Source organism: Trachurus japonicus, chromosome 16, assembly GCF_045865225.1.
Source record: "Trachurus japonicus isolate A0001 chromosome 16, Traja_1.0".
NCBI lineage: Eukaryota > Metazoa > Chordata > Actinopteri > Carangiformes > Carangidae > Trachurus > Trachurus japonicus.
Genome location: NC_140922.1, coordinates 30,814,350 through 30,841,304, shown reverse-complemented (window position 1 = coordinate 30,841,304; position 26,955 = coordinate 30,814,350). Strand labels below are relative to the sequence as shown.

Sequence of the window (26,955 nt, the reverse complement as noted above, 5' to 3'; positions counted from 1 at the left end):
AATAAACTCCTGTTGGTGTGAATGGTGTGTCAGAGTTTCCCGGACAGCGACCTGCTGCACTGCCCGTCCAACTCCGTGATCGAGGCTCACTTCATGTCCAGCATCAAGGAGGCCGACGCCCTCAAGCACAAGAGCCAGGTCGTTAACGACATGCAGAAGAAAGACCACAAGCAGCTGTGGATGGGCCTGCAGAACGGTGAGCCGTGCACACACACACACACACACACACACACACACACACACACACACACATACACGCACACACACACACACACATACACCCATCACACTTACAAAGAACAGAAAACAGATGACGCAGCACCTGTCGGAGGAAGTGACGCAGTTATAGAATGACACATTCTCATGAACAGATTTACTCTGGGTGTTGTCTCGGTTATTGACACATCTTTGAACTTCCAGAAACTGTCTCACCTTTGCACCGACACGAGGTCCGAGGTGTGATTTTTCTGTGCACGTGAGGAGAAGTTTGTGCGTTGGGGAGCAGATGGGATGGATTGATTCTCTTACGCTCGTCGGGGGGGGTCGGGGTGACGCTCGTGCTCGTCTTTGAAAAGCAAAAAACCAGACACACGGTGTGAGATTCCTGAGATCGCTGCAGGTCGAGTTGATCAAACAAGGCGACGCTAAACGCTCTGACCCCCACTACCCCACTACCCCCTCCACAGGGCAGTCAGGGGCAGATAGGTCAGCTGGTCTTAATCTATAATTGTAGCAGCTGGACTTAGGGTTATATATATATTATATAATAATTCTTGATATGTAATCATTTAATCTCATGTTTTGTCTGAACAAACTCAATATATTGAATCAAAATTTATAAAAAATGGGGGAAAAAAACACATTTCAGAAGCTGAAACCAGCAAATATTTGCTGATTGTGTTAAATTTGATGACTTCATGAATAATTCAATGTGTTGTTGATTAGTTTTTGTTATTTTTTTCATGCATTTTTCATTGATTTAATAAGTGCAGTTAATATGTTAGATGAGAAACTTAACCCTGTTTCATTACCTAGAGTTTTTTTTATTATAATGTCAACGGCACCACATGACATGAATATTCATGTATTTAAATGTATACGATATAATTTCACATCTTCAGCAAATAATATTTAAATAAATCTTTAGGTAACCTATGAGTTACAGTTGAGTCATGAGCTGCAGGGTTTCAAATAAGGACAGAAAATAATATTTATACAGTTTTTTTGTTATTAGCACAAAGTACTATATCCACAATGCTGATATTTGTCAGTAAAGCTGACAGGAAAGTAAACTGGTTAAACCCTCTGAGCACAGCAGAACACGTAGCATCATGCAAATTATTGATGCACCAAAGAAATGCAATAATTAACGCTCTACTTTGTCGTCCTGTCACACGTCTTACTGGAGATATTTCGAGCAGGTTTTACAGTAAAGGGTTAACACCTCAGCTGCTTATCTGCCCTCCACTTTCCCATGAAAGTGACATCTCAACACAAGACAGATAAAAATCTTTCATGCAGTTAGAAAAGAAAAGTTTAGGGTGTGGTTGGTGCCATTTTTCCCCCGAAACGTTTTTTGCATCTGCATTAGAAAAAACAAAAAACAGAAACAGACGCCACTTAATACTGAACTAATCATTAGAGGAGGGAGCTGAGCTGCTGGGCATGAAAGCGAGAGACGAAACCTCATCTGAAGCTAAAACTTTCACGTCCAAAAGAGACCAGAAACAGAGAAACAGCAGCGTTTCAAACTTTCCTCCGGGAGAAAAGAGAGAGAGAGAGAGAGAGAAAACTGAACGTTTTCAGAAGGTCTGTGTGAAAGCGAGAGGGCGAGGGGAGGTGGAGGGATTGAAACCAGCAACACGCCACACACAGGGTGGAATCACAGAATCACAGCAGGTCAGAGGTAAAGCAGAGGTTTGTTTTTTGCTACAAGCTCCAGGTGCATCAAAGCAACAGTGGGGATGTGAGAAGATGCATGACTAAAACTCATTCTTGATGATGAGGCTGGGCGTTCATGCACAAGCCTCACAATCAATCAGTTTGCATGAAAAAAACAAACTGAAAACACAGAGAACAGTCGCTGCCTCAAGGGATCAGAGCACAGACAATTTCACTGATGGTGAAACCGAGGTGAAAACTTGCATCAGTTCACTTTAGTTTAAACTCTGCAGGTGCAAAAAGTCTTGTTCTGGTGCTGGACGTGTCTTAATTAGACTCCAGACATGGAGCTAAAACGGTGATTAATAAATATTTAAATCATATAAAGCAGTTTTTTCAAAGGAGGTTAAATCGAAAGCAACTGGACTTAGTTATTTGTCTAGGAAGAGCCTGGTCAGTTGCGTACATGAACTGATGAAGCCTCTTGGATGAGAGGATGAGAAACATCTTCCTAGACAAATAACTAAGTCCAGTTACTTTCGATTTAACCTCCTTTGAAATACTATGACCTGGAAAAATGAGAATATGCACCGGCATATAAAGCAGTTGTTTCACTAAGGATATAAAATGATTAACCAACTAAATAGTTAAATTACCAATTGATTTGTAGGAAAAAGCCACATGAATGGTTTTGTGTGCAGACATTATTGATCTATATGTTAACTTGTACCTATTTATCTTTGTTATAATTATGGTTTTATACCCACAGCCATCAGACTTTTTAATTCTTCTGCAAATGGTAAATGAGCTCACACACAAATTAATTTGAAGTTTAAAGTCATTCGTATTCATATTCGTATTATTTATGCAAAAAGGGTCCCATCTATAGATATGTTAACATGTACCTTTTTATCTTTTGTTATAATCACGGTTTTATGTCTCATTCACACATTTGCACGTCCTCATGTCCTAATGAAATGAAATGTGGACAATCCCATGTTCTGTTTTGAGAAGGGGTGGGAGGAAAAAATTGATACAGCATGGTATCGCGGTAGTTTGCAAGTATCGATCTGAAGTTGAACAGAATAAGAAGTTTATCTCAGAGAAAAACAGATGTTAATAAAGTTTTGATTTGGAGACACCATTTGTGGTTGAAAAAAGCAAATAAATCCCAATATATCGCAGCATATTTCAATATTTTAACATCGTATCAAGGCACAGGTATCGTTATAATCTCAGGGAATCTGGTGATTCTCGCCCCTAGAGTTTTGAGAAGCCTGAATTTGTACCTTGATTTGTCTCGGTTGACGCAGCAAGATACTGTGGTGTGACTCAGCGCAGAGTTTCATGTGAAATCTTAGATACTGCTGACATTACATTGTAACCTGTGGGTATCATAATGTGTCACCGTGGGGACAACCTTCTCCTTTTACAAACCCCACCCTCCCCAAAAAAAGCATCAAAACGTTTTCTGAGATTACATCTGCTGCAGTTTTCAAGACTTGATTCTGTTGACTCATTTTAACCTCTAACACAGTAAAATAAATTAAAAAACAAACATGTGAAGGTGTGAGGTTTGAGGTTTGAGACCCAGCCCTAGAAACCAGCATCACCCTGGACTTTGTTTACCGCCGCCTGCAGAGGGGCTGCCCCTCCCGGCTCAGGCCACCAGACCAGTACTGGGGGTTTCACCAAATCAAACTATGACATATGATTATAAAGAATAAAACTTGGATATATCATATCGACAGATTAGCTGTCAGTATTTCCTATCACTCCTTAACTGTACATTGTTTTGGTGTTTATTCATGTCCTTTATTAAGAATACGAACAAGAATACAAATTAGTTTAGTTTAGTGTGTTTATTTCGGGTTTATAAAAACAAATACAATAGACAAATATAAAGGTATAAATACAAAACAAAACAAAACGAATAAGAACAAAAACACAACAAGCAATACAATTCACTTTGACCGAAAAGGTGTAGGCTGAAGCATCAGCTTATTTTGCCTAAACCTTCAAATGACTTTTTGAATCCCCAAAGAGAAATTCATTAGTCTGTCAGCTCATCTACCATTTGCAGAAGATTTAGTTTATTTATTAGTTTAGTTTATTATTATTTAACTCGTCCTTGGGATTCATTTTACGATGACTGACCTGTGTGTGTGTGTGTGTGTGTGTGTTTGTATAATTGCAGATAAGTTCGACCAGTTCTGGGCCATGAACAGGAAGTTGATGGAATATCCCAGTGAGGACGGAGGCTTCAGATACATCCCCTTCAGGATATACCAGGTAAAACACACACACCACCAGCTACAACTAACGATTACTTTCATTATCGATTAATCGATTAGTTGTTTGGTCAATAAAATGTTAAAAAATGTCGAAAAATATCAATCAAACCACAAGATGGCGTCCTCAAATGTCTTGTTTTGTCCACAAACCAAAGAGAGACTCAGTTTATTGTCATAAAGGAACAAAGAAACAATACATATCCACATTTAAGAAGCTGAAATCAGAGAATTTTGACTTTGTTTTTCTTGAAAAACGTCTCAGACCGATTATTCAATTATCAAAATAGTTGACGATTAATTTAATTATCAATTGTATATCCCCTCTTTCTTTTCCCACTGTGGAGTTATAACGTTTTTTAGCTGAAGTGTCCCAGTCAGCCCAGTAGATGGAGCCACATGTCTGCAAAAACAAAAAAAATAGTTTGCTGCGGCGTTCGTTGTTGCTCAAACAGGGAAATCACCTTCAGTCAGTCATCGGCAAGTTTCACGCCACAACCATGATCTGCAGTGTCATGCTCCAAAAAAAACACACACACAAAAAAAAAAATCCAGGTAATCATTCTCTATTCATCTTATGACCAACAGTGGGTAAACCCTGCCTCTTCCTGACACACACACACACCCACACACACACACACACCTGCAGGCAAACTGAGTATCCATTACAAAACGCCTCCACACCTGTCGGCATTTCATCAGTCTCTTGACCTGCTCATCACTCAGAGGAACAACACTGCTCTCTTGTTTTATCACAGTTTTGTAATCGGAAAAAAACACACACACAAAAAACAGCAGCCAGCGAAGCATTCATGTCTGACATAACACTGTCTTCAAACAACATGAGTAAGTGTCTGAGAGCTGCTTTTTTTAATCTGAGGTAATGTATACTGTATACGTCTCAACACAATGACGGACGTATACTGTATATTAACCCAGTTTAGGAGCCAATCAAACCTGTTTTTCATGGACCATTCTTCTCTGTATCTAAATGTTTATTATGGTTTAATGTGTACAGATCCCCAGAGTGAAGTCTACTCTCTGAATACTCCATTTAAAAGACAAACAACTTCATACAGCGGGATAACCAAGTAATAAATATACAATATCAACAAAGATACAACAAAGATACAACAAATAAAACAAGATAAAGAGAAAATAAGTTCTTACGGAGCCTTAAAAAGTCTTAAAAGGCATTGAATTCATCAATCATTCAAAAAAATTCATTCATTAAATCACTTTTTCAAACGTCTTAAAAATGTTAACACTTAGTAAGTGGGATTTTATGATTGTAATTAGTCTCAAATCTTAAAATAATTGGTAACACTATGACATAGAGGAGTTTGTGGCGGCCAACACTTTTTCCGGACTTTTAATGCATTTAAATAAATAAATGCATTTAAATAAATGCATTAAGAGTCCGGAAAAAGTGAAAGGACACCCTCAAAAGAGACACAAGTGAGATACAGCTCAGCGTATTTAATCGGAGCGTCTTCGATCGAACGTTTCGGTGGCAGTGAACGTCCGCTGCGTCATTAATTATGTTTTTTTTTTTTGCATTAGTGTTTATTGTGAAGTCGGTTCTTAAATTTCATTTCAAGTGGCTTTAAAAACGTCTTAAAAAGTCTTAAATTTAAAGCTGTAGGAAGTGAACCCTGTCTAAAAACATAATTTCTATGCGTGTTGTGTAAATGTCTCTACTGTAAGTTGCAAAAGTTCTTTGCCGTGTTATTCATTCGTTCCCGTACATGCGACATTCATGAATCTGCCCACGTTGTTTGTGTCTGTGTGTGTGTGTCTGTGTGTGTGGGCAATTCAACCGAACCGCTACGAGCCAGAGGGCGAGAGCCAGGGTTCAACTCCCGATCAGGAGACGAGACAAGTGGCCTCACGTCGGGTGTTTCCAGCAACAACAAAAAAAAAAAGATTTTTCCCTGACTCAGGTGAAAATTCCCTTTTGCAGCATCGAAAAACAAAAAAAAAGAAGAAAAAAAAAGAAAAGAAATCAGAGATGATGATGAATAAGCGGCCAATCCTTGCCTGGAAAACATTAGCATGCATCGAGCCCAGACAGTGTGTGTGTGTGTGTGTGTGTGTGTGCCATGCTTTGAGTCAAGTGTCGGGGGGTTCCTAACTTCCTACGCACATCAGGAGGCTGGAAAAGTGTGGAGAATGAATCTGTCAACTGGAAATGGTTTCGACTGAGGAAGAGATTCATCCAGTATCACCAAAAAAAACTGCCAATTTGTAAGAGAAGAGAATAATCTGAAGCAAGAGAGTCGTTTCAATCTTATTTAATAAAGTCCCTGCGATCTGACTGGACACCCGAGAATCTCGTCTCGTCTCCAGTTAACGGAATAAAGAATTCGGAAAACATCTGGATCTGTGCAATAAAAACATGTTGACAGTCTGCTTTGAGTCTGAGTGGCTGAATGTGCCATGCAGTTTTTTTTTTTTTTTTTAAAAGCCTTGATCTCAAAAATCACAGCAAACACAACGGGCCCCCACACTCTCTCACACCACCACCACCACCACCACTCGCTGTCACCGAGTCCTGTAGAGGAATTAAACGTTAGTGGGAACCCTGTCGAGACACGTTAGGGAATAAAAGACTGTATCATGTATAATAATAATAATAATAATAATAAAGAAGGAAACGGACCCGGCCTTCGAATCGGCGCCACGTTGTGAAACAGAGAAGCAGGACCTCGGTGTTTAACCGTGAACTTTCCTACCGAGCGTTATTCTTTCCGTTCTGTAACCGGTAGTGTCTGCTGCTGGTGATTTCCCCGCTGTTATGAATTGTATTATTGAATATGTAAATTATTTAAATCTTCTTTGCTGGCCTCCACATCTGGCTGCGTTTACATATACATATACATATACATACAGTACAGCGAAAGGCGGAGCAGCAGCAGCTGTCCGTCAACTTCTGCCGAGCGACTGTTTTGCATGAAATCCACCCCAAAGAAAAGCTCATAAATGCTTGTGTTTTTACTTTCACATCTCCAGTGTGTAAATCAACCATTTTACACTTCAACAGAAAACATTCTTGCGCTCGGTAATAAAACATAACCGCCCCTCCGCCCCCCCCCTCTGCTTTAAAGTGGCGGACTGAAACACGCAGGCCGAGCCGCCCTCTCTCTCAGACACTCTGCACTTGTCGCAGCTGTAAAAACCATGTAAGAAAGAGAGAGAAAGAAAGAAGACAGACAGGCAGACAGAAACCTCAGAGCTGTTCTCGTTCTGAGTATTTTCCAATGGGCTTGAATTGAAAGTGTCCACTGGCGTTTATTATGAGGCCCCGAAGGCGGTTTCATGACAATTGAAAGGCATCAAAGGGACGTTGCAAAGCCCACTGTGAGATTTACACACACACACAAAGCATAATTCTTGAAAAGTCTGGATTGTTTTTGGGGGGGGGGGGGGCGGCGGTGGTGGTGGTGTGGTTTTCATTTGACTTACTAAGTGCTAAATATTTACAGGCAGCCGAGGCCTGGAAACTCTGGAGGAGAGTGGAGTGGAAACTCAGCGTGCTCATTATCAAAGAGCGAGCTCAAAGAAAGATACAGATACCTGTGATGGTTGGTTTTCTGTACGGACCCACAGAGGGAGCAGGAATTTGCAGAAATGTTTATATTAAAAAAAAAAAAACTTTTAAAGAATGCAAGATAGATAGATAGATAGATAGATAGATAGATAGATAGATATACTTTATTGATCCCAATCTGGGAAATTACAGTGCAGCAGCAGCATTACACAGACATACAGTGACGATAACAACATATAGTGTAAGAATATAAAGAATAAGAATATAAACTATACATAATAAAATAGTAAAATATAAAGAACAAACTATACATAATAAAATAGCAAATAGCAAATAAAATAAAATGTGATGTACAAAATTCCATACAAAAACAAATTGGCAGCGTTGATTTTAGTGCAAGAAGAAGTAGAAGCAAGAAGTAGCTGCATGAGTCAACATTTTATTACTTTACTGCAGAGTATTCTCTGAAAAAGATGATTCTTTCTGATTCACACGTCGTCCCTCGGGTCTTGTTTCTGTGACAGCTTTGCATATGGTGGGGTTTTGCCCATTTGTTTACCACCTGTCTGATGTGTGAGTGCGTCTGATCGTTCCACCGGTTGTGGTTGTTGGTTTTTGAGACGTCATGGGCGAACTCAAGGCCTTCAGATTAGTGGCTGCAGTTTTAATATTAGTCACAGGAAGGACCAAGAAAAACCAAGAACAAGGGGGACGTTTGATCAGACGTTTGAAAACACAGAAACAAGCAGAAGAGCTCGTGAAAGTGGAAATCTTTGGAGACTCTTAACTCTGCAGAGTTAGTTGATGTTGTTGCAAAGAGGAGAATCCAGAGTCGTCGTGACAAGACTCAACAAGATACGACAAAACCCACTGAAGACCTTTTTAGTGTGGAGGAGGTAAAAAAAAGAAAAAGAAAAAAGAAAAGAAAGCAGAACAAAGCTGTTTGATACTGAGAAGTCACAGGATGATTTAACAGGAGACGGCCTAATACAGAGGAAAAGACCCCCCCCCTCCTCCACCCCCTCCTCCTCCTCTTCCCACACACACACACACAAACACACAACACTCACGCTCCGAGTCCTTCAAAGCCAGATTGTGGTCTTTAGTGTAAATAACATGTGCTGCGTTTGATGCAGACAGAATTAATGACAACACTCGGTCCAAATAACAGAGGGCTCATTTCCGTCTGGCCTGCGCTCCTCATGGAGACGAGGACACCTCATGGGCACGGACGACACGTTGGGATGTTTGTGTTTGTGTGTGTGTGTGTCTGCCTCATATCCTGAAGGTTAAAAATGGCTCTAAAATCTTAGACTTCTGAAGAAAACCCTCCAGGGTGTAAAGATATTGCGTGAATTTTACACATTATTTCTTAAGAATCTCAATTATCAGATGACTCTCTGAGATAATTAGGCCCAAATGTGGAAAAAAATGAAGCTCAGTTAAATCCCTTGTGAAACACACCTTGACTATTATGGATGAAGTGTTTTCGTGCTTTAAATTAGTTTACAAAAGTCTCAGTGTCATAAAAATATTGCGACATGAGTAGGTAAATGTATAAAGTGCTACTCTAAACTACTTTTTAGAGAGCTATAGCTCTAAATATGAAGCAAGTATAATCTTTAAAAGATATAAAACAGATTCCAACATGTAATATTATATTTAATCCATATCTGTGTGCTGTATTATTGCAAAGATATTCATATAAACCTATTTTTATATCCTTGTAACGTCAAATAGACAACTTTATTACATAATACGTTCAAAATATTATGAAATACATGAAAGGAACGCTCATACTGTGCATGAATCATCTTTTTAGGTTTTAAATCTTTGGTGACAGTCATAGTGTTTGTTCCTTTTTGAGCATCTGTTGCCTGTTTTATGAATGTGTAATTGTCTTTGTCATTGTCAATTGCGTCCACTCGAGCCCTTTATTTGTGTGTTATCTTGCGTGTTTGCTCATCAGCCTCATCTGCCGCACCTCGGGGATTTTTCTTGACCGCCGGTGCATCACCACGCTTCCTTTAGCGTTCCTTTTCCTCACTGCTCTGTGATTCAAAGAGCCGGAGGGTGCCGGCCGCCGTCTCACTCACTCACTCACTCACTGCGCGGAAAGTGAAAATTACTACTGTCTTTCCTTTTAAAACATTGTTGCGCTACAGGTACACCTCTGTGTTCCCGCTCTGTGACTCAGCGCCGGCTCACACACACACACAAAAAAAAAAACCTCAGATGCAAGAGCAGGCAGTCTTCCTCCGCCCACCTCTTGTGTTGTGGTGCGGTGTGGAAGCCAGCCTGTTTCGAAGAATGCAGGTTTATTGCCTCCCAGATACCTTGTAATGGTTGAGAGAGACGAGGGGGAGGTTGTGACTACACAGACAATTACAAAACATGGGAATGCTGGAAACAGTTGTGCGTGTGCGTAATCGTAATCGTGCCAAGGGCAACAGGTGATGGGGCCTGGATGTGCGGGGGAAGAACATGTTGCCAAATTTACTGTAATGCTTTCTAGTAGAAATGTGACTGCCAGTTAAAAAAGGTTTTGCAATTGGGGTCATTGCACATCCAAGCAGAAGCAGGTCAAAAGGTTTTTATTGTGTCCTGTTGGCAAACACATAGATCTGTACATCTGTACATCATAACACACGGCGAGATGGAGGTTTTAATTTGATAATTAATTCCATGTCAGTGGTTTGTTTGGTTATTAAAGCTCCCCATAGTTACAGAAAGAACATGTTTTCTTTCTTGGCTCCAATGAAATGTGATCTCTTTATTTAATCACACAGTGTCTATGCAAATGTAGATGAACTTTAAATCTCTTTTAAAAACTCAACTTTATAAAAAGACATTTTAAACCTCCTAAGCAACCAATGGTGCGCCTATTTTATATTGCGTTTTATTTTGTTGGGTTTTGATACTGTCATATGTTAGTTTTAAATACCATGGGCCACACAATTTGATTGATATTTGACTTTTCATTGGTTTTCTCTTTGTTTTTTATATACCTTAAATTTCTTTATCTGTACCTTGTGCACCTTTATAAAAAGGCATTTTAAACCTCCTAAGCAAACAATGGTGCGCCTATTTTATTTTGTTGGGCTTTGATACTGTCGTGTTAGTTTTAAACACCATGGATGACACAATTTGATTCATATTTGACTTTTCATTGGTTTTCTCTTTGTTTTTTATGTACCTTAAATTTCTTTATCTGTACCTTGTGTTTATGTTAAGAATGGTGCTATGTAATTAAAGTTTAAAGTCTTGATCTGAGCCTGAAACCTTTCGAAAGTATGTTGAGGTTTTTAGCTCTATGCAAATAAAATCTACACCAAGTTCTTTGGTAGGAAGTAGAGCTAAGTGTTGAAGGGGAGGTGGAAATCTGAAACTGAAATGTATCTGTATGACAAAGTACCACCATAGCTAAGAGAATCAGAAAACCAGTGAATAACGGCAAACGGTACAAAAGACGATATGTTGTCAGTAAAACATCTTCGTGAAGTTGTTGATGCTAAGAACCAGAAGTTGTTTTTTTTTTAGGGTTAGACAAATTAGACAAACAGATCAAGTCATGGCTGAGAAATTCCGATCAGTGAATGAAATATGGAGACGAATGGTGAAGTACCACACAGGTCAACCTAGCATAACACTAGGGCGATGAATAATTTAGAGTTCAATTCGGCGTCCCTTGATGGAGTTTCTCCTCCACAGGTGTTAATTTCAAGCTCCGAGAGAACGAGGAAAGAGGCTGGAATTTTAATTTACGAATGGATGGTCTCAGAGTTCAGTGGAAACGCTTTCTCCGACCCCTCTCGATTCGCGGAAACTCCCGTTGATTGACAGCGCAGCGGCCCTCCTTCCATTGCTTTACCATCAATTAGGCGGATTGACTGACTCCCCTCCGCCAATTAGCCGACGTCTTGAGTTCCGCTGCTCTTTTCACTCGGCGAGAGCGAGCCATCTCTTTTCACCCGAATCCTAATGACACCTCGCCCTCCTTGTGTCTCCGTGTGCCGCTGTGCCAGCTAAGGTGTCACGCCACCTGAAAAGAAAGTGTCTTCCATCCAGGCGGTATCACGCTCCTGTCCCCGGGGATCAATAGCTCCCCCTTCATTGTATGGTGGAGCGGCTCAATTATTCATGGCCTCGCTATTTAAAAATGCAAAGAAGTAGCTGTCACTTAGCGCACTCTCCCTGCTCTGGCTCTGGTCGCCGATCCCGCACGAAACGCCGTCCGTGCTTCCTGCCGGTGACTCAGTGTTTCTGTGTAACCCGAGCGCCGGCTTCGCGCCTCCACCGCCACCTTTCCTCTTGCTTCTTCGCACCCCGGCCCCGTGGTGTGTAGTTACCGCTCAGTTACTCGACACCGGTCCTCGCCGGTTTCCTTTTCACAGCTTCATAATTAGGCCCTATTGTGTGTCAGACTCTCCGTTTGACACCAGGTTGGGTATCTGCCTTTGCTTATACACCCCCCATGCCCCCGCACACCCAACACAGCCACAGTTTCTCCCATTGTTTTATGTCGGGAGGACTACGGCTTTACTTGAATCCCAGTGATCTCATTAATACTGATCGCTATTGATCACCAGGGTTGTGTAACAATCCAGTCCTGCCTTTGTTTGGCTGTTTGAACCGTAATGATACGATCAAATCAGTAGATATTATGGATTAATTTATCCTAATCAGTGTGGAGGAGTTCATTGTGCTATGATTTTGTGCATTAGCCATTTTGGAATAAACACTGTAATTGGAAAATTAATGTACTTTGGACCACGACTAATGATCGTCAGGAAGTAAGACGAGGTTCTTTCCAAGGTACTTGAACAATAGTGGATTCAGTTATTGATGATACAAGGTAGAGAAATGCTGCTAATTTCAACCACATCGCTCAGCCCTTATTTTGACCCGATGTAAGTCATGATAATAATGCTCCCAGATGTTTTTTTTTCTTCTTTTTAGTCAAAAACTGCTGCTGTTGAGTCTCTGAATATTACATTTTAACTAGTTGGTGCGTTATGTAAGATCTTGAGACACAAGTAAGGCATCTGATTAACCAGATAGCAGACTTTAAAGGGATAGTTCACCCAAAATTCAAATTTCACTCATTATCTACTCACCCTCATGTCAACTAAGAGCTGTGAGAATTTTCAGAGTCCTCTGTGCCTTCTCTGAGTTACAGGGGGGTCTCGGCGCAGCAGTATTTGTCCATATAATCGTTGTGAATGGATACCAACTTTCTTTGTCCAAAAAGACACACCAAAAAACATCCAAATACCTCCATAGTGCTCGTCTGTAATGTCCGTCTTGTATTGAAGCCCCGACATGAGAAATTGTTCCGAAAAAAATTAAATAAGTCTATATTTTAAGCTTGTTTGTAGCGGAAGCTCCCAGTGTCTCGGTTCACTGCTCTTCCTGTGTCAGGCTTCAATACAAGAGGGACATTACAGACGAGCAGCATGGAGGTATTTGGATGTTTTTTGGTGTGTCTTTTTGGACAAAGAAAGTTGGTATCCATTCACAACCATTATATGGACAAATACTGCTGCGCTGACCCCCCCTGTAACTCAGAGAAGCCACGGAGGACTCTGAAAATTCTCACAGCTCTTAGTTGACATGAGGGTGAGTAGATAATGAGTGAAATTTGAATTTTGGGTGAACTATCCCTTTAAGTCCCTACCTGAAGGCCGGGACACGGTCCAGCGCCCGGTGCCTTCTCTCTCTCCAGCCCTGCTGTGGCCACGGGTCACCTGGTAACCAGAACCTCTGCATTTTTAATTCAGCAGCGAAGCGATAGTGAGACTTTTGACATTTACAGAGAACGTTCTGTAGCCGGCCGACAAAACCACAATCAGATCCAAGGAAACTGGATTTACAGGAAGTTCCAGCATATAGTAGCTCCGCATATAGTATAAAGCATGTCGGGACGATAAATCGGTGCAGGAATTACTGGCACATTACACATCCAGAGTCACGTTGGCTTCGGTATAGCAGTTGTTCCCAACCTGGGGGGCCGCCAAAGATCCAGGGGGGATCGCGAAGCCCTCTTGATTTTAAGGGGTTTCATAATTTTAATGTAATTAAAATGTTAAATAAATGAGTAGGCTAAGCATTTAATTCATATATGTGACAAAATCAACTAAATTCAAGGGCCACATTAAACATTTATTTGTGTATTTAAATAGATAAATAAGTTATAGGCCTTTATCACGAGGAACAGAGCGTTTGTGGAACAATGAGAAAAACCTGTGTAAAATTACAACATATTCTTCAGAACTTGTACTTTTAAAAACACAATTTGTGTGTTTTTAAAAGTACAAGTTCACACCATTGTGTTTTTAAAAGTACAAGTTCTGAAGAATATGTTGTAATTTTACACAGTTTTTTCTCATTGTTCCATGCTGCTTTTCAAATTAATTTAAGCAGGTAATATTGAAATATGTTAATGAAAAAGTTGTTTTTAAAAGTACAAGTTCTGAAGAAATATGTTGTAATCATACACAAGTTCTCCTCATTGTTCCATGCTGTTATTAAATTACTGAAATATAATAAAGTATTTCATGTAAAAGAAGTTATGATGTTCCTTTTTTTATTTTTCATAGGGGTGGGGGGGGGGGTTGTAAACCAAAGTTTACAATGGTAAAAATATGGGTCCCTTAAGAAAAAGGTTGGGAACCACTGCGGTATAGGAACAGAAGCCGTGACCCTGATGTTGAGGAGTCAACTGTCAGATGGAGCTTTACACCCCGGCCCCTCCAGAAGGTGTAGGGTGATACCGGGTCTGTACATAATGTAATGTAAGACCCTCTGTCTGTTCTCAGCCCCCCCTGAGTCAAAGCTCATTAGCAGCTCTGGGTGCAGTTTACGAGATTTGGTCTTTGAGTGTCTGCTGCTGGTAATTTCCTCTCACTCATGAAACGTCGTGCTGCATCACAGAGCAGTCATCATGAGGATGTTTTGCTGCGTACGTCACTTTTGTTTAGCTCTCCCATCATGACTTGCACAGTTTACATTAAAGGCATTTAGTGGTCACTGTTGATTCGTTTGGGTTGCGGTCAAAAAGTAGCATGATGGGATCTTAGATCACACTCAGCAGCTGATTGTGACTGTGAGCTTCAGGGCCAGGACATGATTGCGATAACATGCCTCTCAGTGTGGTGGAAGGTGTGGGTACGAAAGAAATGTGGAAGAGCGGATGTGATTCACCTCGCAATGCATTTTCCCAACAACACCAAAGGGCCAGCTGAGTTTGTCAGCTTTTTTTTTTTTCCCATAAGATGTGTTGCATTTCACCGTGATGTTTCATGTAAGGGAAAATTTTTCCTTTTGGTTTATACGCAGATTTCTAGGGTGATTGTCACAGCAGGGTGACCAACAGATAAAAAAAAAACCCATCCACTTTGCTGAAGTGTCTCTGAGCAAAAGTCTTTAAACATCCATGACCTCCAACCTCCACGAAGAGCAGTGAAAGGGACGAAGGAAACACAAAGCTCATATTATGATTTACTCTACCATTCCCTACATCTGAGAACCTCCCGGAGAGCCAGAGGAGTTTTAAGTCTGCGTAGAAGCCCACTTTTCTGCCAAGTACACACTTAAGCAGAAGCTAATGACTTCCAGACCAGATCCCTGACCAGGAAACCATGTCGGCCCCGGCGTCACTTCAGTAACATCTGCTGAAATGTTGTGAATTGCAAAATATCACATTCTGAGCAGCCGGGCTCATCAAAGCACAAGGTCGGGTCAACACGCTGTTCATTCACAGGGTTTGCGTGCAACACACTGTAGATTCTTTCCATGATATTAACTCAGGGAACTGTTTACAGTACAACTCTAAAAATTTCCCTTTATCCTACCAAATACATGACCTTCCCATTTACCGGACATTTGGTTTAAATTTTTCCAGTAAACTGATAATGAATAAGATATTAAGATCATCAATAGGAGCATCGTCACTTGGATGGGAATTTGAAGGTGTTTGGTGGTTTTTCTTGCCATATTTCAGAGGAGAACTTCCTAAACTGAGCACCAAAGATTGATTGAGTGATCTTATCCTCGAAGAAGAAGCAGCAGCTGCACGTTGCCCAGTTAAAGGAAGAGGATGGATAACAAGAAGTGTCTGGCTTTTAGATTTAGACTCCGCTCGAATGCGTCATGGCTCCTGTCAGCAGACGAACGTTTTATGTCTCTGCTCTGGCGTCGGTTTGTGGCCGGACGGACGCGTCACTGTCAGGAACAAGGAGCGCGTCGTCGAAGGAGTTTCTTCCAATCTGGCATCGACGTTTGTTCAGTTGTGTTCGTTATTAGATTTTGGCGTTCAAAACATCACAACAAGTCCCTGTGAGCTCGATTCTTGTGAATGTGATATGTCACACACATGCCTCGGAGGAATTTCAAAATATCTGGCACAAACACTGGTTTCTAAAAACTCAAAGTGACCCGACCTGCCGGTGGAAGCAGAAAACAATAGAGGAGTCATTCTTCTTTTCATTCGACCATCAGAAAACAGTTTTAGTTTGTTTTTCTTTACCATGAAGCAGAACAGGTTTACAGAGGGCAAATATAAGCTACAGTACAGTACACAACCCACGGTGTTTGTCAATTCCCCGATGCATTCTTTAGGGTATTTGACACTTTTCAACTACAAAAATCAATAATCAGTGATTTGTTCGATCCAAACTTTGCTTCTCTGCTCTCTGGATCCTGAACGTGTAAGAATATGTTTGTTAATTTCCCGCTCTCTGATTCATTACAGACGATGAGTGACAGGCCATTTATCCAGAAACAGTTTCGCCCCGTTTCACCCGAAGGCAGCGTGCACACGCTTGGCAACCTGTTGAAGGAAATGTACCCAGCCGCCATACCCGGTGATGGTAAGTGTGCAGCCTCACACACACACACTCAGTCTTCAGTTTTTGTTATAGTAATTAACTTGAAGGGATAGTTCAACATTTTGGCAAATTGGCCCATTGACATAATTGTCGGTGCAAGCTATTTTTAGAACGGAGGAACAGAGCCGTGAGCTGCTCAGAGCTACGCTACGGAGGCTCATGGGATTTCTTGGTTTCCCTCATCAAACTCATCAAATACACAATCCAACAACTCCACAACGCTCTGGTGGACAAGTTGTGACCTGCACATTCACCACGCTATGAGATAATAACACAACGTTACCAGACAGAGTTGTTTTAGAGGGAAATGCATGCAAAACCGTTGATGCACGTTGCCTTCAGGGACAGTTTTTCATCAAGCAGTCTCTGTATTTCCCTCTAAAACAACTCTGTGTGGTAACGTTGTGTTATTATCTCATAGCGTGGTGAATGTGCAGGTCAAAACTTGTCCACCAGAGCGTTGTGGAGTTGTTGGATTGTGTATTTGATGAGTTTGATGAGGGAAACCAAGAAATCCCATGAGCCTCCGTATAGCGTAGCTCTGAGCAGCTCACGGCTCTGCTCCACCGTTCTAAAAATAGCTTCCACCGACAATTAAAGGTAACAAACCTACTGCTATGACTATAGGGATTATGGCAATGGGCCAATTTGCCAAAATGTTGAACTACTGTATCCCTTTAAGTGAATACAAGACGATTATGACATGAAGGAAACATCGCTTCACCCTGCAGCCTCAATCGCGCCAAATACAAAACACATTATCAGCCAGGTTTGATTTCCGTCTTGCCTTATCTCCGTCTAGTCCTCCAGGAGAGAGAAGAAAAAAGCACCTCTTCCTTTCAGCTCTTATTTTATTTACACAGCCACACGACGCATGTCAGAGATCCACTCTCTCTGATAGTGCACCCGGCTGGATGAGGGACAAATAGCGGCTTTTGCCAGAACAAGTGAACAAAGATGTGGGAGGAGGAGGAGGAGATGAGATGAGATGATGATGATGATGATGATGATAGGGGAGAGGAGATAAAGAGTTGGCCGATGTGAGGGAGTGAGGACAGAGAGAGAGAGAGAGAGAATGAGAGCAAATTGCAGAGGTGATGTAAAGTCAGAGGTGAACAATGATGCGGTCGCACACGGAAAGACGGTTTAGTTGTTTTAATAATAACTGAGGTCATGTCACCAGACCAGGTCCTCGTCAAGTCACAACCACAATCATGTCTCATTCATACTCGGAGACAAGCAACAATCAGCACAAGTCCTCTTAGAAATAGAAAACTGAGCTTAGATCATTGTAATTTTTTTATTTTCCATTTTGAATTCCGTCATTCAAAAACAGCATGGAAATGGAACAAAAAGTTTGTTACCAGAGGCTTTTGGCTCATATATTCTGACCTTACAACATAAATCAATAATAAGATATGAATGGATTAAAAGTAAAGTGATTAATATATTATTATTAAAGTAGAACATCAAACTAATCAATATAAAACAGGATCATTTTGCAAAATATTCCATATTAATATGCCGGAAAAAACTAAACACAAGGGTAACACTTTATAACAAGTACACACTATTAAACATTAAAGGGATAGTTCACCCTAGAATGATATTTCGCTCATTATCTACTCACCCTCATGTGGACTAAGGGCTGGAAGAAGTTTCAGAGTCCTCCGTCCCTTCTCTGAGTTACAGGGGGTCTCAGCGTAGCAGTGCATGTCCATATAACGGTTGTAAAGGGACACCAGAGCTCTTCGTAAAAAAACACACACAAAAAAACATCCAAATACCTCCATGCTGCTCGTATGTAATGTCCGTCTTGTGCTGAAGCCCCAAATTGCGTAATTGTCCCGAAAAAAATTAAATAAGTCTATATTTTAAGCTTGTTTGTAGCGGAAGCTTCTCAAAGCTCCTCTTCCTGGTCCGTCCAAATCTCGCGTGATTTGCGCCGGCGTCAGTGCGGTTACTGCGAATCACGCGAGATTTGGACAGACCAGGAAGAGGAGCTTTGAGAAGCTTCCGCTACAAACAAGCTTAAAATATAGACTTATTTAATTTTTTTCGGGACAATTACGCAATTTGGGGTTTCAGCACAAGACGGACATTACATACGAGCATCATGGAGGTATTTGGATGTTTTTTTGTGTGTGTTTTTTTACGAAGAGCTCTGGTGTCCCTTTACAACCGTTATATGGACATGCACTGCTACGCCAAGACCCCCTGTAACTCAGAGAAGCCACGGAGGACTCTGAAACTTCTTCCAGCCCTTAGTCCACATGAGGGTGAGTAGATAATGAGCGAAATATCATTCTAGGGTGAACTATCCCTTTAAATACTGAATTCTTCATTTATAACACATGCATACTCATTAGTATGTAGTTTATAAACACAGTTACACATGTTTTGTATTGTGTAAGATACATACTAATGAGTATTCATGCGTTATAAATGAAGAATTCAGTATTTTGGGGGATTATTCTGTTATATGTATTTTAGTGATTATGTATGGGTTGGTATATTTGTGTTTAATTTTTGTATGTTGTTATTTATTTGAGTCTGATGTAGAGAATTTATACTGTATCAGATGTTTTTTCATTACATTTCATTAAATTTCATTAAATTAAATTAAATTTCATTAAATGTATTAATGCTTAATAGTGAGTACTTATTATAAAGTGTTACCAACACAAGTTTTAACACAAGGTTAAACCCATATCCATTGCGTATATTCTTCTTAAACATACTTTGCATCTATTGCATAAAAAGTGCCATATTTGATTGTATATTATCCATATCAGTCTATATGTTATCTGTAGGCCAGACCTTTTTAAGAACCTCTTAGAAAAGCGCTGCGTGCCGTGCCGTGCACTCAGCGTACACTTGAGCTGTTGCTGCTGCTGCTGCGACGGAGGTGTGGTGATAACGAAAGAAGAGAAGAGATGAGATGAGATGAGAGAGGGAGGGAGGGAGAGAGGGAGGGTGAGCGAGCAGCAGTCTAAACAGGCAGTGTCTGCAGAGGAGCAGAGAGGAAGTAGATAAGGAGACAATGGTGTGTCAGGACAGAGGACCCGCAGGAGACTCACCTGCACCGAGGAGACGGAGCCATCAGCACCTCCACAGCCCTCCCCTCCCCTCCCCCTCTGTCTGTCCAACAGTTTGTTGCCATAGTGATGATGTCTGTTAAGCCCCCCCACACACACACTCACTTTCACATCAACTATAGTGCCGCTTTGGAAAAAGGTGATATCGTCAACACTTTACTTGAATAGGTATTCATAAGATTGACATAACACTGTCATAAACATCAATGAATACTTATGACAGCTGTCGTTAAGTGTCATTCGGTAAGTTATGTCACTTTTGATGCAAAGTTGGACATCATTTGAGATGTCCTTGTTATGAGAACTTGACATAATTTTTAAAGTTTGGCAATTTGGTCTGCTATGACAGTTTAAATTGTCTTTATGTCAAGTTGTCAGAACAAAAACATCTCAAATAATGTCAACTTTGCATTAAAAGTGACATAACTTACCGAATGACACTTAACGACAGCTGTCATAAGTATTCATTGATGTTTATGACAGCTGTTATGTCATGGTTATGACAGTTTTATGTCAATCTTATGAATACCTATTCAAGTAAAGTGTTACCGAATTTTTCAGGCATAAAAAAGCTCAGAAAGGTCCAGATCCCAGAGTCAGACCTAAGTATTTATAAAGCAGCCAACAGGAATGCATTTTAATAGGTGTTTATTATTAGAATAAAGCTTAAGTGAGCTGTTACAGTATACAGTAGTGTGCATTCCTCTTGTGCTATATCTGTACACTGTCCTTGTTTTAGATCAACCAGTAAACACAGTAAAGAAAAACACTCAGACAGCAGCTGAAGAGCCAGATGTGTCCACCAGCTGTTGGTCGACACCAGATGCAGAGCTAAAAATTGAATATATGGTTAAATGATTAAATGTTTTACACTTTTTACAAAGACTTTATCACCATAAATATCAGTGCAACTTATTTATCACACGGTTGTTCTCTGCTGAACGTGCTGTGTTCACGGTGCAGAGAGTCTTGTACGACTCATGTCATGGTTGCGGAGATGATATTTACAACTCTTTTTTTACTATCAGACTGATGATTTTCTGACACTAGTCGTCGACTCGCAGTTGATGCACTTTTATCAATTTGTGCTGCAGTTGTTTGTAAATTGGATGTAAACCTGCGTGACTCTCAGTCAGGTGGAGAGACGGAGACTCTCCTTTCCCCACTTTCCTGTTTCTCTCTGTTTCTCCCTGATCCGAGACCATTTCCCTGCTCTTTGATCCTCTATCTCTCTCTCTCTCTTTCTCTCTCTCAGGTGTAGTCTTCCACATCTTCCCTGTCTGTCTGCCTTAGACGTCTTTCATGTCTTTGACGTTAAGTCTCTCCCCCTCTCCCCCTCCCCTCCCTTAGAGGAGTCTGCCAGCCTAGCCCGCCTGATCAAGGTGAAAGTGTCCCTTTTGTCTCTTGTCGTTTGTTTGGTTTCCACCTCTTCCTCGGCTTGTAGATGAGTCGGGCGATAGCCGGGGGGATTATGGCGGCGTGTTTGGATTAGAGAGACCGGGGACGTGTGTTCATGTTCAGGGACGGGGCGGGACGGTGGTGGTTTGGTTTGGTTTGGAGGGGGGCTTTGCTGGTAGCATTGTTAAGAGAGTTCAGAGGACTTCTTTTTTTCTTTTTCTTCTTCTTCTTTTCTGTCGGGACCCTAACGTATCACAACAAAAAAGGAAATCTGGGGTGCTCACTCCACCTTATATGTCTCTGATCTTTTCACACATCAAATGACAGCGTTTTTTTTCAAACAGACTCCCCCCCTCTCTGTTATGTCTGAGAGAGGATCGGTGCTGCCTGCTGCTGACCCCTGCGGGACCCAGAAACCGATCGTGGCAAACAAATGGGGGTGGCTTCAGTGAAAAAAAATAAATGAAAGAAAAGGAAGAAGAATTATAGCAGTGGGTCGGGTCCGGGCTATTTTTTGGGCAAATTTAGGCAAATTCTGAGCAACAAACAGGAGAATAGGAAGACAAGCCAGTTGACCATATAATGTTAATTTTGCACCAGTTGAGGCTTGAACCCACAATTTCTAGAACCAAAGACCATTATCTATCGCACTGAGCTAATTAGCAAGTGGCAGTTCCACAGTTGCTTCACAAATTGAGTAAGCCATTCACTGTCGGACAAGCCACTGAAAAAAAACCAAAAAAAAAAACTGTTTTTGAGGTAAAATTCTGTTATGTATTTGTGAAACAGATGTACAAAATCTTACAGTCATAGTAGATGATGTTTGATAAAGACCATTTAGTATTTTGATGTGTTGTCATCATCACCCTTGCTGGGACTTGAACCTACATCATGTGACACCAAGAACCAGCTCTTAACTCACTGAGCTAATTGGCTGGTAGTGAGACCTGCTGTGTAGCTTCATTTATCGACTCAGGGAGTCAATGCCCGGGCAGCTGTTGTCAAGGTAGATTTCAAAAATGGTCAAAATGTCAGAAATTCTGTTATCTAAACAAAAATCTGTTAATACATAAATTGCATCTAGACAGCATGGAAATGTTGGTGATTTGTTTTTAACTCTTAAGTGTTTTGCTTCATAATAGAAAATCTGATGTTTAAAAATGCCACTCTTACATTGACTGCAGTTGTTCCCATGAGAGCAGAATTCAAAATGTTCTAGAAAATTCAGTTTTTGAGATAAAATTATGATATTTGCCAAACTTCATCAACCACGACTCCAAAATATTGTCATTTTTTTCAGGAAGATTGAAAATGTATTTAGCAAGAATTTGATGGTATATGTTTACAGTACTGTTCACAGTCAAATGTTTTCATGCACTGTAGGCTCAATTTTTGATCAATCAAAAATCCGAGAAACAAGTTTTGTGTAGGACAGTCTGAAGATGCTCTGTAGCAAGTTTGGTGTCAATTGAGCAAAAATTGTGGGAGGAGTTTTATAAGTTTTACAGTTTTTGATGGACTTCATAATTTGTAATGAGTTTAAGTGGACAAAAGTTTCAGCAGTATTGGGGCGACATTTTGGTGAAAGTTGCAAAACTGTAGCATGTACCGTTGGTTTGGTAGGAATTTTTAAAGTTTTTTTTAAAATTTAAACTCTTATTGTGCCTTGGAGTTGAGTAAATCTGGCATGGGGCCGGATATCTGGCATCGGGTCTGGCATTTCTGTAGAGTTTGGTGAGTTTTCGCCCATGGGAAGTAGGATTTCCTCAAAGGAAGAAGAAAGAAGAAGAATTCCTAGGAATACAATACAATACAAAAAGGGAGATTCCCAAATCATTGTGGAGGAATGGACTGGGCTGATGTTCGTCTTTGTGCTGGTGGAAACAAACACCCCTCAAAACAACATGTTACTGTAAGCATTGGTCAGCCTATGACAGTCCAGCCAGCTGTCCCAGATGTTTCTGAACCAGGTGTGTGATTGAGCAACGGTGGTTTTTTCTCTTTGCTCTGCTGCGTTTTGAGTTTGACCCCAATGCAGACTTTTGAACATCATCTTCTGAGTAAAGAAACAAAGAATGTTAAATTCATTAAAACCTCACTTTGCATTGTCACATAATAATTAGAAAAAGCATATTTTGAGTTCATTTGGTTTATATTTGGACAGTTAGAACGTTTTTTTGAGAGTTAAATATCAGTGCCATTTAAACAATTTTGTATTTAAGTAAGTTTATTTGGCATCATTAACCAAACAAGTTACTATCTGCCCCTCTCCACTACACAGTTGCTCTACGTGGTTTTAACTCTGACCACTTTTACTCGCTAGCAACCTCGTCTGAGGCGATACCAAAAAAACCTACCAGGTACTAGGTACTGTCCCTAGTGGAAAATCAAAAAAATAGAAAAGAGAAAAGAGCCATATTTGAAAAAAAGTTTCGTTCAGAAATAAGAAATTTCACTTTCTTTCCATATGTTCAGTCTACATTGTTTGCTGGCTACAGAGTTTTGTCCGTAAGTCTAAAACTTAAACTAAGTTTTGCTCCAAAAATGAGAATTGTCGTCAAAAAAAAAAAAAATCACAGCCCCGATGAAGGGTGACGCTGCCCACGCATCACCCACACACACACACACCTCATAAGGAAAGCTTCTGAGCGTTTATCGGTAGGTGAGCCCAGTTTATGAAAAAAACCCACATTGATTATTGTCTGTGAATAATCAGAGGAAACCCCCCACCCCACCGCACCTCACCCCGCCCCGCCTCGCCCCGGCCCGACCCCTCCCTATCTCCTTTGAGTAACAAATCCAGACGATGATATTTCAAGCATCCAACCCTCCCCCCCCCCTCGTCAACATCTGTGGTACAGCCCACTCACTATACCGACAGGCTTCCTTTAATACAGCTTGTGCTCATCAAATGGGCCGGCTCACTTCACAGGCCAAGAGGGGGGGGGTTAGTGTGTACATGTGTGTGTGTGTGTGTGGGTTTCAGTGGCTGTTTTGATACAGCAGATAGCAGCAGCAGGTTATGGTTCATGTGCGCGGGCGGGCGGGCGGGCGTGTGAGATGTGTACCAGACAGGGGAATTCAGGATCTGCTTGCTCAAAGGCCTCGTTTTCTATGACTCGCTCTATTGTTGATTAAAATGTGGTCAGCTGAGCTCTTTGTGTTTTCTAATTCTGTCCCGTCTGCAGCTTTACTGTAAAAGAGACTGCAGAGGGCTCCGGAGGAATTCAGGGAGGAAGGGAGAGATACAGAGAAGAGAGAGAGATTTTGTCTTATTTCACACGCAAACGTGTCGATATCCACGTAAACAACATGTGACATTGGTATTTTTTCCTTGTAAAACTGGGAGTTACACTTCTATAATCAAAAACAAGTTTGTTCCCAGAGAGAAAAAACGGAAGAAGAAGAAGGGATGGGGCAGGTACAGACAATCACACAAGGTCCTTATATACAAGACATGTGTGAAAAGAAGGTCAGTACCTTGACATGTTTCGACGGATAACTTCTCAACATCTTCTTCAGAAGCGTCACCTGGTGTTAGTGTGACGTGTCTTTATCAGATGATGTTATCGAGGCGTTTGACAGCGTACTAACCTTCTTTTTAGTTTAGTTTATTTAGTTAATAGCAAGACAGCGTGCAGTGACATTGATTATTCAAAGAAATACACTACGTAATTTCCATCTGTAGTCCTTGACATAAAAACAGACATCATAAATAGACTGTAAGTGCAAGTTAAGATACACAATACAGGGTACATTAATACCAGCAATCATCAAGCTAGTCAAAAACAAAACAAGGACAGTCATCATGATTAAATTAGAAAGTGCAATTTCAAGTATGGTAAATACAGTACAGGTGCCCATCACCTAAAAAATGCATAATGCATTCAATCTGACAAGTTTCCGCTACGGTTTCCTTGTGGAGGTGCATTAAATACACAAACCTCACATTTAGAAAATCTACATAAAATGCACATTAATGTTCAGAGCATTCAAAATACGTATGACTCATATTGTAAACAGAGGTGCCCATCACCTAAAAAAACGTCTTGTATGTAAGAATCTCCTTCTACTATTTGAATACAGACACTATGAAGCCTTTTGCTCTAGATCCATAATCAGTCTTACTTATTTTTTTGATGAAATAGTGAGATTGAATCAAAAAAGTTGGCCAAATTTAAACATTTGGTCGCTCTACGCCTCAGATCTGAGAAACAATCCAGATGCTCATTTGTCCCGTTCTCTCGAAGGCAACACCTTGAGAGAAATAATATCCACTTAAAGTTGAAGTGAACAACATACAATGCTAACCCAAAAAAAGGCAAAACGATTAAAAATAAAGATAAAACATAAAAACAATAGTAAAAATGAACAACAGGCTGGAAAGAGAGAACAAAACAACTCCAAATAAAACCCACTGTTCCCTGTTTCCACCTTGTATCTATCAACTTCTTGGCTGCAGTAAGAACAACATGAATCAGTGTTTTCTGGTTCAGAAGTTAAGAAGTTAGTGATACAGGCAGATTTTAAGAGAATATATCTGACAAATGAGACACAGGGAATTCCCATAAAACTCATTTTTCACCATAACTTATGAATTCACACATTATTATGTCACTTTTTTCAAACAAATGTACAAGTAGGGCATCAAACGTTGCATATTTAGCCAAAGGTCAACCCACTTCTAGGCTTAATTTAACACTTTAACCCAAAACAGGGATTATTATGTGACTGCATTTCCTGCAATTTGGCAGATTGGCAGATTGACAGAGAGATACAACCACTAGGTGGCGACGCATAGCTCAAACATTAGTGTAAATATCTGTGTAAAGAGAAGTTAATGTGTGAAAATATGACTTTATGTTGGAATGCAGCTGGATGTGTTGATGTGGTGGGATTGCGAAATATTGCAACACATTTTAAAACCAGAACATCTTCTTTTTTGTTTTGTGTCTGTTTCTTATAACTGTGAATTGAACATCGTTGGACTTGTTGGACGTTTGTTTCCCTGTAGAGAAGTGTGTAACGTAGCGTTTTTTTCCACTAATTGAACCGTTTTATAAACTAAATGACCCGTAGATGGATTTATTGTGAAAAAACAACAAAACATTAACGCCCATCAGTCCGTCAGCCAGTATAACCAGTCAGTCACTCTGACCACATCGCCATGGCGTGTGTGTGTTGGCTTGGAGGAGAGCGCTGCATTGTGGTCTATCTAAATAGTGGTTGGCTTCGCTCGGCTGACGAAACATGTCGTCTTGGCCGGCAGTCGTGCTCCACTCAACCGCAGGGCGTGTGTGTGTCTTTCTGTGTGTGTGTGTATCGGTGGATAAACTAGTCCAGTTATATACAGTTGCTTGTTGTTTTCCAAATCAAACCAGTTATTAATAATAATAATGATAATTATAATCAATCTGTGGCACGTACTCGTCTGTCATTGTCATCCTAAACATCTGATACACTTGCATGACAGGTGGCATGACGAAGCACTGGCCTCCTGCATGTCAGATTTATTATTTTAAGTTGTAAAAGCTCAATTATGTTTTAATTATGACATGTAACTATTTTTTCTGGCACATTTAAAATCCAAATATGCCAGAATGTCTGTGTTGTGGGTTTCTTCTTCCTTCAAAGAGTGTTAAATTCATTAAAACTTCACTTTGCATTGTCACATAATAATTAGAAAAAGCATATTTTGAATTCATTTGGTTTATATTTGGACAGTTAGAACATTTTTTCAGAGTTAAATATCAGTGTCATTTAAACATTTTTGTATTTAAGTAAGTTTATTTGGCAACATTACTATCAGCCCTTCTCCACTGCACAGTTACAGCTCCACTCGGCTCTAC

The 26,955-nt window shown here is 40.5% G+C and overlaps 1 protein-coding gene across 3 annotated transcripts in view; it reads left to right on the top strand.

The window, feature by feature from the left end:
* atg5 (ATG5 autophagy related 5 homolog (S. cerevisiae)) overlaps positions 1-26,955 on the top strand; it is a 47,621-nt gene that overhangs the window by 6,567 nt on the left and 14,099 nt on the right. For all 3 annotated transcript variants that reach the window (XM_085803049.1, XM_085803048.1, XM_085803047.1), the window contains 3 exons: positions 34-196; positions 4,079-4,173; positions 16,475-16,592. In XM_085803049.1, the coding sequence (XP_085659175.1) occupies positions 34-196; positions 4,079-4,173; positions 16,475-16,592 (376 nt within the window). The remainder of the gene's footprint in view (positions 1-33; positions 197-4,078; positions 4,174-16,474; positions 16,593-26,955) is intronic.